At 40.0% G+C, this 13296-nt stretch overlaps 1 protein-coding gene across 15 annotated transcripts in view; it reads left to right on the top strand.

The window, feature by feature from the left end:
- Nucleotides 1-13296, top strand: part of LOC116697881 (mitogen-activated protein kinase kinase kinase kinase 4) — a 91687-nt gene that overhangs the window by 30210 nt on the left and 48181 nt on the right. For all 15 annotated transcript variants that reach the window (XM_032529470.1, XM_032529462.1, XM_032529473.1 and 12 more), the window contains exon 3: nt 13034-13090. In XM_032529470.1, coding sequence (XP_032385361.1) covers nt 13034-13090 — 57 coding nt within the window. The remainder of the gene's footprint in view (nt 1-13033; nt 13091-13296) is intronic.

Genomic DNA, 13296 nt, shown 5'->3' with positions numbered 1-13296 from the left:
ACACAAGTGGAATATAATGTGAGATTTACTGGTAATTTTAGATCAAGCTATATTCATTAGGTCAGTTCAACGTCTAAAAGTCTGAATGATGGGTTGGTTGAAACTAATTTTTTATTCATATTAGTCTGCCTATGGGCAAAATAACTTCTTTACAACATTCAACACCTAATAACTAATACCTGGCATTGAAAACAAACATCAGGTATTAAAAAATAAGCATGAACTGTGCTGTTTGCACTAAACAATGTATTTTGCAATGTCATGAGCAACTGCTACAGTTGACATGCAACATACATGCACTCACAAGTATATTTTGTTTTGCATCCAGAAGACTCAATCATGACTAAAAGTCTAAAGCCATGCTGCGGCTCTGTAATCCAGACAGCTATGCTTTTAGCTAAATTCTTAGCCAAAGTAAGACCTGATGATGGCGCTGGAGCAAATGTCAGAGGATCCCCAAAGTCAGTAGGATACATCCTCCGGGAAACATGAATGTCTATACTAAATGTCTTGGAAATCCATCCAACAGTTGTTGAGTTGTTGTTGTTGTGTTTTCAGTTTGGACCAAATTGATGGACTGTTCGACCGACATTGCAAATATAAATTACAATTCCAAATATGCCCCCTTTTCTATGTGATTTAATTACCTTCTAGGGAGTAGCATGAGTTTCATTCCTACAAAACATTGTTGTATCACTTTATCTAGCGTCGTCCCAAACCACCCAGCAGGCCTCTCTAACAGGATTTGTTTAACAATGTTCTACTCCCTGATTCATATCTTTGCATCCCCCCCCCCCCAGTCAGCTAAGATCAACTCTAATGAGCCTTCCAGAGAAAATAATGAGCCTCCAGCAGTGGCTCGACTGTGTCTTCTTCTGGACAAGGGAGGGCAGCGTGTGGAGGCGGAGTCAGCCCCAAATCTCAGTAACAACAGGGGTAATGGCGTCCGACAGTGCTAATTCCTCCAGTGTACTCAGCCGCTTCATCTGGGCTCCGTCCAGAGGCTTCAGACACAAAGACAGAGTCTGATGGAGAACCTACATTTATTTATAATTTAAGTTTAAGTATGTGACTAAACACCCATAGAAGATAATTTTTCTGACATGATGGCATGCTAAAAAGTGAGGATATAGCTTTGAGCATTTTAGTTTTATTACCAAAGACATTTCGGTACCAGTTGTGCAAACAATCGAAGCTGCAGCTGCAGATGTTGTGTGAACTCAGTTTCACCATGCATCTCTTCAGGTTTACAAGCCAATGCGGCCTGTCTTGGTCTATTTACGTACTGTGTACGTCTTTGATACTGTAGGTGGGAACTGATTTAGATGCTGACAAAAAAAACAATTCACAACTCTGTGAAGAAGGTGATAGGGTAGATGAGATGGGATGAGAGGGTTGACTACTGCTTTGGTTAGTAAAAAATGGCTTCAGTTTGTCAAACAAACCCGATGCAACTAAAACAAGAACGTTTTCAGCCGTCCATCTCAACCCAACCCAACCCAACCCAAATCTTGTTTCTGTACTTCATGCCGTTCTCTCTGCCTTTGTCTCTACAGTTGTGTTGTGCTTTCCTTGCTGATCCTCCCAGCTCAGGGGGCTAACGGAGGAATGTCATGATAAAAGGAGCAGTGAGAGGACGTCTGGTCCTACCGTGTCTGAATGTCCTCGGTCTTTACGCTCAGGGAATGGAGCAGCATCTCCTCTTGTCTTTGTCCCTTTGAACTTCAGCTTGAAGCATAAAACTGCTGTCTTTCTTCTTGTTTTACTAATTGCAAGACCCCAAAATGTTATTGTCCCCAAGGGGAATTTTGTGTTGCAGCCAGGTAGAAGTAGCCACATGGATTCAGGTACAAAAAACATGCAATGCATGAATACATCAAGTGAAAACAGGAAACTTACAGTTAGAGCTGGGCAATATATCAATACTATATTGATATTGTGATATGAGACTTTATATCGTCTTCGATTTTGAATATCGTGATGTTATAATATGGCATAAGTGGTATCTTTTCCTGGTTTTAAAGGCTGCATTACAGTAAAGTTAGGTCATTTTCTGAACTTACCAGACTGTTGCAACTGTTCTATTATATCCACATTATCTAGGATTATTTATCCAAAATCTCATTGTGTACATATTTTGTGAAAGCACCAATAGTCAACACTACAATATCGTTGTGGCATCGATATCGAGGTATTTGTTCAAAGATATCGTGATATTTGATTTTCTCCATATCCCTCAGCCCTACCTACAGTATGCCATCACTAAAACCAACATCATCAGCCCCCAGTAGTTAAATAGGAAACTAATCAGTAGTTGTACTTGTAACATCCTCCGGTGCTGCTTCAATTCATCACGTTAGTTGTAGAAAAAATAAACAATATTCCTCTGAATTCAAGAGTCCCCTGTTTGACTTGGCTACATCTCAGTCAGGAATTTAATTTCTCAACTTCTACTCACACCTTTGGAAGTATTACACAAACATTTTGAAATGCAAGTGATCACAAAACTGTAGAAGCTATAGAAGTTTTTGTGAATCCTTGGTTTACAAAAGATTGTAATCCATTAGGGTTGGTGTGACTTGAATAAATCTTTTGGAGCAGCTGTATTTTAAAAGAACGTGGTTAATCTTTTGGTTGTGCTTCGAGTTGATCTTTCAAGCGTTTTCCCAGCTGCCTCTGAATGTTGTTGGCCTAGTTATGAGTGATATCCATTTCGCCCATGGTCAGTCCTCCCTGTGATAGACCATTACCTTATGGAAAGTTGCACCAGTGCCCAGAATGTAACCCCTTTACTACTACTAGATCTAATTACAGCAGCTATGCAGCACTGCCTGTCTCTCTCTCTGTTGCTACCTCACTGTGTGTCTGTCTTTAACTCTTTTTAACTTGACTTCTTCCCCCATCTCTCTGGACCTTTTTAACTCTAAAGATTGTGCTTGGAAAGCATTGTGTCGTCTGTCTACAGAAATATTATCCCTTAAAAAGGGACACAAAAAAGACCAAATACATAGTTAAATGTGAAGCATTCTTTGTGGATATCAAAAGCAGATATTCCAATTGATCTTTTTCCTTGTGTGTGTGTGTGTGTGTGTGTGTGGTGTGTGTGTGTGTGTGTGTGTGTTGTGTGTGTGTGTGTGTGTGTGTGTGTGTGTGTGTTTTTTCTTATCAGAGTGGGCACTCCCCTAGTTCTTTAGCTGCAACAACAGCGATCAATAGTGGTTTATAAGTGACCAGCCTCTCTCTTTCTCTGTCTGTTGTGGTGTCTCTCCCCAGTGTGAGCCGGTTTTCTTGGCCTACTTACATAAAGCTCCATGTTTGAACACTCAGGCAGAGCAAAGCAGCAACTGAAACTGAGCTTGAGAGCAACATCTCTTCATCCCTCACTAACATTTTATCACCTAAAATGTACAATGACTAAGTTTATGTTGTAGTGTTTCCTGTTTTGTTTGCCAGGAACTGAAACACTTCCCCTCTTTCCTCTTATAATTACATTACATGTCAGTTAGCTGACGCTTTTATCTAAACTTTATCTAAGTGTCTTGCTCAGGGACACATTGGTTGATGTATTAGTTGATGTATCGCAGTGAGAATCGAATCCAGATCTCCCACACCAAGGGCATGTGTCATATCCACTGCGTCATCACCTCCCTTAAAATGTATTTGAATTTTTCAAAGACAGCATCTTTAGAGGCTTGGCAGAACCGGAAAAAAACTCTTTGGTTTTGTTGACACAGTGTCAGATAATGTGTCGATTCAACCATGGGGTCGATTTTGAGGTCGTAGTTTGTTGTGTGTATTATCAGACGTGAGGTTAAAAAAGGGGATATGAAATCATCTTTTGCATAAGTTCCTCAAACACATCTCAGCTGTAAATACCATGAAGCCATATCAGAAAACTGAAGCTTTTCTTGGAGATATTTATACACCACTTGCTGTCAATGTGCTGTCACCATTGTTTTCTGTCTTTTTAAAGAAAAAGGCGGCAGCGGTCTCCCTCAGGGATCATTGTTAAACATTAGCACGTGTTGTGATGTGCTGCTTGTGCTATATCAAGATATCTTTAGTGGGGAATAAATTAGCTATTTGAAGATGTCACCTTTAGTTTTAGAAATCTTTGAGGGACATTTATAACAATTTTCTGATATTTTATAGGCTGATGAATGGTCGACCGATAAATGGATTGTGGAAATAATCATTAATTGCAGCAGTATTTCCAACTATGGAGTTATGTTAGAAATGGTAATAGGATAGTGTAGATTGCTACTTTCTGTCTGAGAAGGGGAACTGATTTCGAGGTGTTCCAGCCTGGTGTGTCTACAAATCTTCGCAATCTCTTTAAAACGAGAAAGATTAGGGTGCTTAAATCAATGAGGAAATTTCAGTATGTTCTTTATAAGTTGAGTGTTTTTATAGTAAATTTAAAATGGCAGTGGAAACGCCATAGAACTGGTTGTAACTCAGTGAAGCTTTCCTTTCTGCTGCTGTTGTTGTTGTTGTTGATGATGATGATGATGATGTGTGGCAGGAAGTACAGCATTCAACAGCAGCTGCCTGCTGTTTCTTCATTTGGAACCATCTAGAAATATTTTAATTCCTCCTTATAATTTTTGTATACATTAGTGTGTGTGTTATAAAAGATGTGTGTATTCAGCTCATTGTGGGCTAATGTTCTGCATGTGAAAACCACCCTCAGGTGTGGAAACTCATGATTACGACGGTGATTAGCAGTACAGCAGGAAGTACACACATCACTGGTTCGATCATGAAGACTTGTTACTGAGATGGTTTTCACACTTGCTGAGCTGCAGAAAAAGGACGTGTGTGTGTCTCTGTGTGTGTTGTGTGTGTGCGCCAAAGCTTGCACCTGGCCCCTTGTCTGCTCCCCAAAGACCAGGGGGTGCAATAAAGAACGCCCTTTACCTACCCAAATTCTTATATATATATTATATTATATATAATATATATAATATATTATATATAATATATTATATATATATATATATAATACAACACACACACACACACCACACACACACACACACACACCCACACACACACACACACACACACCCACACACCACACACAGTGGCCTATCTTATTCTCCTCTTCTTTTTGAAACCCTCTACACTGAACCTCCTTCTACTGCTTGTCTTACATTTCTCTTAGGCAGCAGCCTGAAAAAGTCCGGAAAACGATTTCCAGATCTTGAAGGAAAAAGAACAACAAAATGTTTTTAAAAGCTGCAGGACAGAATGTTGCTATAAGATGTCGCTGGTCTAATATTTCTTTGGATTTTATGATCCTTTGAAGCTACATTGCAGTGAAAAGAGTGAGATAGCAGGATGTCCCGTCTCACGCTTGTGACAATTCTCTTTGAAAAAAGGTATCAGAGTAGTAAATGTAGTGGGAAAACGGTACAAGTCTCCCCTTTCCATGGGGAAAAAAAGACATTAAATGCCTCCTGTCAAATAATATTTTGGCCACTTTGAAGCAGTGGAAGATTAACAGTGGTTTATTCATCCAGCAGTTAAAAAGCAACATTATTACTCATTTGAATATGTGTTTCTGGTCACCTGATAAATGTCCAATATTCACTCTGTGTTTGGTCTCTACAAACTCCTGAGGGAAATATCTTCTCTTTAGGTGCTAAATACTCCTCTATGATCACCAGCTAGACTGTGTTTGTCTGCTTGATTGGTGCTGAACAGGCAGCGTTCAGTGGGTTTTGGGGGCTTTTTCTCCAATTTTTCTGCCTTCTGCAGCCAAAAAACCACACCATGAAAGCGGTGAGAGTGAACCAGAGCAGTGAAGTTGAGGGCCAGACAGTTGAACACTGAGCTGAAACTATAAATCTCCGTAAATCCAAGGAGAGCTGCAGATTCAAGGGATAATTCTCTGTAGGTTCAACACTATAAGCGACCCATTTCATATTGTCATTTGATATATCATCATTAAAACAATATTGATTATAAGCCCCTGTGTTATCATAAAGTGCAATTCACACTGTCAACACATTAAAGGATAATTCCGGTGAATTACAAACTTGGATTCTTTTTTCATGAAGTAGTTGTATTTGAACGTAAATTGTTATTATGTCATTAACACTTGTTTACTTTGCAAAAAATTCAGATGTTTCTCGGATCCTTTCATCACGTAGCAATTAAACTGACCAAAGATTGGTATCTGGGTTCAGCTTCGGTCTCTTCCACTTAAATGAGAAATCCAGAAAACTCCCCCCACCCCACCCCTGTCAAAGCTACAGCTCGAAGATTACACCAGCTGAAGAGTCATGGGGGTGGTGTACCTTATGAACTCTAGGGTCAGGTCCCAGTACTCCGAGTAAGGGACCTCTGTTGCCTCGATGGGCGTTGATTAGAGGTGACGGAGGCTGTGACAGAGCCTCTTCTAAACATCCGCCGTGGGGCTCATTTAGACTCCAAGATTGTCGGTTTTATTATCTGCTTTTTATTTTTTCAAATGGCCGCAAATGTACTTTTGGTACGATCAGTCTGTGAAATTGTCCGCACTTGAACAACGGGTTCCTCGTGTCTCGTGGGCAGCAGGTTAGAGGCTGCTGAGTGTTGTAGTGTTTCATCACCAAAAAATGAATAAAGTATTTCTCATGTTACATGTAATTATCACGAACAAACCATCACAGAGTGACCTCTGTGTTACGTTTTACATTGTGCGCCACTCTTGGATTTGGAGGAAAGTGTGAAGGATTAAAGGATTTTATGGCTTCTGGTGAAAGACGTAAAAAAGCAGATGAAAATATAATATCCCCACACTGAAAAAAACCTAACTAAAAGAACTTTTAAATGATATCTTTTGGCTACTTGCGAGCAGCAGAACAAGCTATAAACACATCATCCACTTCACAACATTAGTTATATTTATATGTAATTATCTGATATTGTACCTTTTTTTTGTGGCTTTTTAGGCTTTTTCATTTTCATAGGAAGAATGAAATCCTGAAAGTGTGTGGGGGGGGGGGTAATGACATGCAGCAAAGGGCTGCAGGTTGGAGCTGAACCAGCGGCTACTGCGCAAAGGAGTCAACCTCTACATATGTGCGCCTGCGCTACCGACTGAGCTAACCTGGCCACCATGTTGTACCTTTTTAATGTACTGTATTAGCATAAATCATAAAATTGTAGACAAAACTGATTATAAATGAAGACATAAGTATGTGTCTAGCCAGCTCAGCAAAATAAAACCCTGTAGTCAGCAGTTGATAAAAAAGTGGCATCAGTGAAGCTGGTGATCCGTGGGGAGCGACTGGCCGAACAGCGGCTGATTAAAGTGACTGTTGGCTGCCAGGGGGAGGAAGGGTGTACGTCCGTGATGCCCTGAAACCAAAGCAGAGTCTCTGAAGAAAAAGGATCCCAGAGTGTATCAATTCTTCAGCACCCACACACATGACCTCTTTGAGTTCAGAGCAACCCGACGGTCTGCGGACGGAGCATCTGTTCTGTGTTTTGCAGTCGGTCCAGAAAGTTCGTTAAGACTTCACATCCATTCATCGTATATTTCTCCCTTGTCATCTTGCTCTGATAGGAGGAAGACATTTCAACTTGGAATGACGTTTATTCTCAATTGTGAGGATTTTCTGTCTAATGTGATTGTGAAAATCTGAAAACTGTTGGCTGGACTAAACAAGCAATTTAAAGACATCACCTTGGGCTTTAAGCAGTGATTATCTAAAAAGTAATTTGCAAATGTCTTAATAATGAAAATAATTTTTCAGTTGCAGCCCTAGTGAAGATGTCCCATTGGGCTCAGTGAGACTGTGAGGGACCCGTTTCACTTTTTTCTGAGATTTTACGGTCTTATCTTATCGTTAATAAAACTGTATTTTAAACGCGTACATCGTTACATATTCTGCACCTGCATGTTCCAGTGCTGTACTGAAGCTTTATCAACTGAAATATGTAATTATTAAGGTCCTTTTAAATCTTCCATTAAATGTCTTGTGCATATTGTATACATATTTCACCAACCTCACTTCTTTGGCATCTTTACAAACTTTGTGATCTTGACCACAATTTAAAATAACAGTCTCGCTGTCTGAGAAGGACTTGTCTACAAAATATATAAATGTATAGATTGTTGATACTAAAACAATTGAATCCGTGAAGAGGTTTGGTCTCCCATGATGAGTTAAAACTGTTTCCAGCGAGACAAGAATACAGTTCCCAGAGGATTATTCAATCATTGTAAATTTGAATTGAAAGATGATATAATATCCTAAAACGACAGTTATCAGGGACTTCAGCTTACAAAACAACTGTGATAAGGCTTCAAAAATCCACATGAGCGTATACCAAGGCTGCATTGTTATCTCAAGCATGGTGTAAAGCGGTAATGTTTTCCCCGGGAATACTAACTTTGCCTTGAGGGCACCTGAAAGCAATGTGTTGAGACCATGTGAGCCTAAAACGTCTGCACTGAAACCAACACGGATGGCCTCCCACCTCCTGGGCCCCCCAGGCGTTTCCATTATTAAGGGAGACTCCGGTCCAAACCTCCCACACAGAGACTTGACCAAGCACGGTGAAGATGGGTCATGGTGCTAGTCATGGGAGAGTCGGGTGACAGCTGTATTATATCATTTCTGAATGGAGCATGGAGCCAGCGGGGAGGTGCTAACAGAGAGTTTGAATAACTGCGTTATCTACAACCATGTAAAGTATATCAAAGAACTTGGGGGGAGAAAAGTGAAGGTTTAAATCTCCTAGATCTTCGGTTTATCATGCAGTTGTACTGTAAATAGGAAAGCTGTTTTTACTTCCATTTTTCCTTTTTATATTAATTTTTGGACTCATACAATGTGGCTTCAGTGAAGAAATGACCCCCCCCCCCCCGATAATGTCTAGTTAAGGTGAGATTTTAACCCATTTCTGATAAATCTAGTTTTCTCTGAACCAAGCACTCACTGGACAATTGGAAAGTTTGAAATCTTAATGGGAAAGCCACCATCCACACCGTTTAAGATGATACATAATGTATCAAAAAATCCTAAGTGAAAAACCCCAGACATTGATAAAATGACCGATGTAAGGATACTAACGGAGTCTTAACAATGCAGGAACACAAGCTGTCAGACAGGTTGTAACATTTAAGGTGCACTTGGTCTCCATTTATCCTTTAAATACCAAGATCAGTGGTTAATTTATTTTGGCTAGTGGCCCGTTTCTTAGTTTTTGTTTGTTTAACTTCTGGTTGCTATTGCTGGCTACAGTTGATATAATGTAAAAGATGTGGTCCTGATCGGTTCACATGGCCTGTCATACATCTAATCGACAAAACAGTGAAAATAAAACCAGGTTGTAGAAAATAGCCTGGAATTGTCCTTAAATCTACAAAAAGCAGCTGAAAAATGTCTGCTCCTCATACTGACTGGTGAACCGCCTCCTGTCTTTTACTTTGTTTTATGTGTCCAATATATATGTGTGTGTGTGTGTGTGTGTGTGTGTGTGTGTGTGTGTTGTGTGTGTGTGTTGGTGTGGTGTGTGTGTGTGTGTGGTGTGTGTGTGTGTGTGTGGTGTGTGTGTGTGTGTGTGTGTGTGTGTGTGTGTGTGTGTGTGTGTGTGTGTGTGTGTGTGTGTGTGGTGTGGATTCCGAACAAAGGAACCAGAGACGAAGATGATGTCATCTTTTAACTGTTGTGTGCTTGTCTGTGTGTCGACGGTTGGGAGGTAGAGGGGGGGGTCTGTAATTATTACAGTCTGCGTTCTGAGGTCACCTTTCTCTTGCACGCACGCACGCACGCACGCACACAATATCTTTTTGAATCATTTAGACAGTGTCGTGTTGATTATTTCTTTTGGGAAAACTGCGACACTAAAGGAAAAATGGCCAATATTTCCCAACATGAGTGAAAACTGAGAGGATGCAGTAAAAAATTGCTAACTGTCTGAACACCCACCTACACACATTGGTCACGAATGGTTGGTTTTCACTTCAAGGACACTTATGTGTTTGATATTCATTCCTCAATGTCTGTCATGATGTTGCTGGTGTTCATACAGCAGCTTCTATACGACGTGTGTGTGTGTGTGTGTGTGTGGACAGCAACACTACAAGTTGGATAAATGATGTTCACCATAAATTCAGCATACTTCCTCTGTGTGAGATTATAAATAAACCCAGTCAACTCACACACACAGAGGCACAGCTGCGTCTTGTTCTCTCAAGGCAACACTTTGTTAAACAGGCCTGTGGTCAGCAGAGATAAAGTTAGTGAGGTCAGACTGAGTAAGCTGGGGGAAATGTCAGGGTTCATATACTTTTTGTGTGTACATGTAAGTGCATTTATTAGTGCTGGTGAGTTTGTGTGTGTTTGCATTAATGTGCCAGAAATACGTAATAGAAGTAGAAATTCCTGTGTGTGTGTGTGTGTGGTGTGTGTGTGTGTGTGTGTGTGTGTGTGTGTGTGTGTGTTGTGTGTGTGTGTGTGTGTGTGTGTGTGTGTGTGTGTGTGTGTGTGTGTGTGTGTGTGTGTGGTGTGTTGTGGTTGTGTGTGTGTGTGTGTGTGTGTGTGTGTGTGGTGTGTGTGTCAGAAACGGATGATACAGCATTGCTACAGAGTTTGATGGAGGTCGGCCTGCGTTGGCTTGCTGGGGCGGAAAATCAGCTCCATAGTTTACGTATAATAACCAAGTGACGTTTGAAGACGTTGGCCAGTTGTGAAAAACATTCAGGTAGTCATTGAATACTTGATTAGTTTTTTTAGGCCAATTGGGCTCAGGAGACGGACACCTACACATCTGGGAGATAAGAGCAAACAATATCATTCATTTAAAGGGGTGTTTTCGGCCACATGATGAATCTAGGTCCCAAGTTCACTCTCCGTATGGCTCTTTAGCTGCTAAATGCTCCACTATCATCGCTAGGTAGTTGCTAACTTTGTTGATCTGCTGATTGCTGCCTGACAGGTAGTTGCCTAATGTGTCTAGAATGGGTTCATACATTGGGTATCTTAAGATAACTTAAAAACAGAAAAGGAAAAAAGAAACCGTAATTAGGACTTGATAGGATTGGGTTCAATAAGCAGATTTGATCAAAAGCTATTGAATCCTAGATGGATGCTTCCTCTAGCTGTGATAAATGTTGCAACATACATTGTAATATCTAATTGTTGAGGCAATTGCTGTCCTTTTTAAATGCTTTTCAGATGCACACACTTAGAAAAGGAATGGCTTTTAAAAGCCTTGGAGTAGTTTTCTAAACTGTTATAAACACACAAATACATATTTTGTTTATGTAATATGCTTTTTACAATCAGGTCAGCTGAGTCAGTGAACTCTTTTAAGTCGCTTCTTAAAACATACTTTTATAGGAGAGCCTTTCCCGATCTTATTTGACTTTATTTTTACCCCTCTTATTTTCATTGTATTTTACAAATTTTATATTTAACTGTATTTCAGTCTTTTAATGTTCTTATGCTTTTGTATTTGTGTACTTGTTAAAGCACTTTGTAACTTGTTTTTGAAAAGTGCTCTACAAATAAAGATTATTATTATTATTATTTTTATTTTTTCTTTCAGTTAAAAACCACTTTCCCATGCAGTCACTGTCCCTCGTTATTTTTTAGTCTCCTCTCTGCGCTGAACTGGCTGTTTATCTTTCCTTTCCTCTCCCCTTTGGTCCAGTTCGTCCACTCCCTAAACTGTCACTCCTTTCCCTTTTGTTTTTGTTTTTTATAGTTGATATTATAAGTTCTAGCTGATCAGCCCACCTACACTTGTGGTGTTATTCTTCAAATTTCTCTCAGTAAATACACTCCTCTCCCCTTGCACTCTACTGCCAGATTCATACTGCTAACTAAACTCCTCACCTCTCGCACCTTCTTAGCTATTTCTTTAATTCTCTCTGCGCTTGTTACTTCTAAAGAGTTTTGTAATTCCCACAGTAAGGCACAAGCAGAGATTTGCTCCCTTGTCATTTTTTTTGCAGTTTGCTCTCCTGATTAGCCTTGGCCTTTTCTCCAACCCCGCTTCCACGCACGCACACATACACACACTGACTCATGCACACACTCGTCCCCTTTGGTTAAACTGAAATGGGTTAATCCCTCATCACTCAAACTGCGGACTGCGCTAACTCATTCAGGATCGGGGGCCGGTGGCTCAGGTGTCACAGTCCTGTTCCACACAAAAGAAACCGGATCATGTTCAGACACACATGCACAGAGTCAGACATAAGCAACAAACCTGATGCAGACATAAAAGTTGCACAGACTTAGACTCACACTTTCTCTCTAGGAGAATGAGTCTTTCCTCTGTTTACTTGAAGTATTCTACATAAAAGTGACACTTCTACATGACACTGCCATTAAGGTGTCGTAAAACATTATAAACAAGTCATAAACACTTCTTTTAGTAAGTGTCATTTGGTTTTGTCATGACAAAATGGTTAAGGTTCATGTGTCATATCACTGTCATGTCACTCTTTTGTATAAAAAAAAAAAAAAAAAAGAGGTAAAAGTGTTACCCTTTCCTCTCTGGTTCTCCGTCTGTGAAAACATTTGAGCTTACGTTGTCAACCCGCACTGGCAACTGAACCTGTCATGTGATGCTGTAGGATGAAAATGGGATTTCTCATTAACTTGAATTTTGATGTTCACTCTGTGCCTAAAAAAGAGGAGAGTTCTGTTTAATTTCTTGCGCCAGCCCGTATATTTAAACACTGTGTTCAGTGTTATTGTGTCGTCTGTAGTTGTCCACGCTGTTGTAGAGGCCAATAACTTGTAATGAATGTGGTTTCTGTTTTTATGACCAACTGTATGAATGTACAGTATGTTTACTCAGCTCATGAAACTACTGTAATAACAAAAAATAACATTGTCATATTCTGCTCTTAATTGTCTTATAGTTGACTGTTTATACTTTAACAATAGTCAAAAGTTGATTTCCTGTTGCAATTTATGTGAATGACATTAACTGACAGTATGTCTCATAGACTGCTGTAAAGGTTGCTAAAAGGTTTTACCTTTCCCTTATCTGTTCTCTCTTGTGCTTTTCTCTCCAGGGCCGACATGTCAAGACGGGACAGCTGGCGGCCATCAAGGTTATGGACGTCACTGAGGTCAGTAAACGCACCTTCTTTTACTATTTGGTTTTTATTCGCCCAGTTTCCATCCAAATTCGGTGAAGATTTAATTATTGGTAGTTGAGTGCATCAAGATAAACAGCTGGTGGTGCTTATTCTCCAGGTGGATGCCATTAAAGCATTGCAGAACAAGATAACAATGAGAGAATTAAACGAGTTGTATTCAAACCTCCAACGGTGGA

This window comes from Etheostoma spectabile, chromosome 11 (genome assembly GCF_008692095.1).
Source record: "Etheostoma spectabile isolate EspeVRDwgs_2016 chromosome 11, UIUC_Espe_1.0, whole genome shotgun sequence".
Lineage (NCBI taxonomy): Eukaryota > Metazoa > Chordata > Actinopteri > Perciformes > Percidae > Etheostoma > Etheostoma spectabile.
Note: the sequence above shows the minus strand (reverse complement) of the source record. Positions and strands in the feature narration are given on the sequence as shown.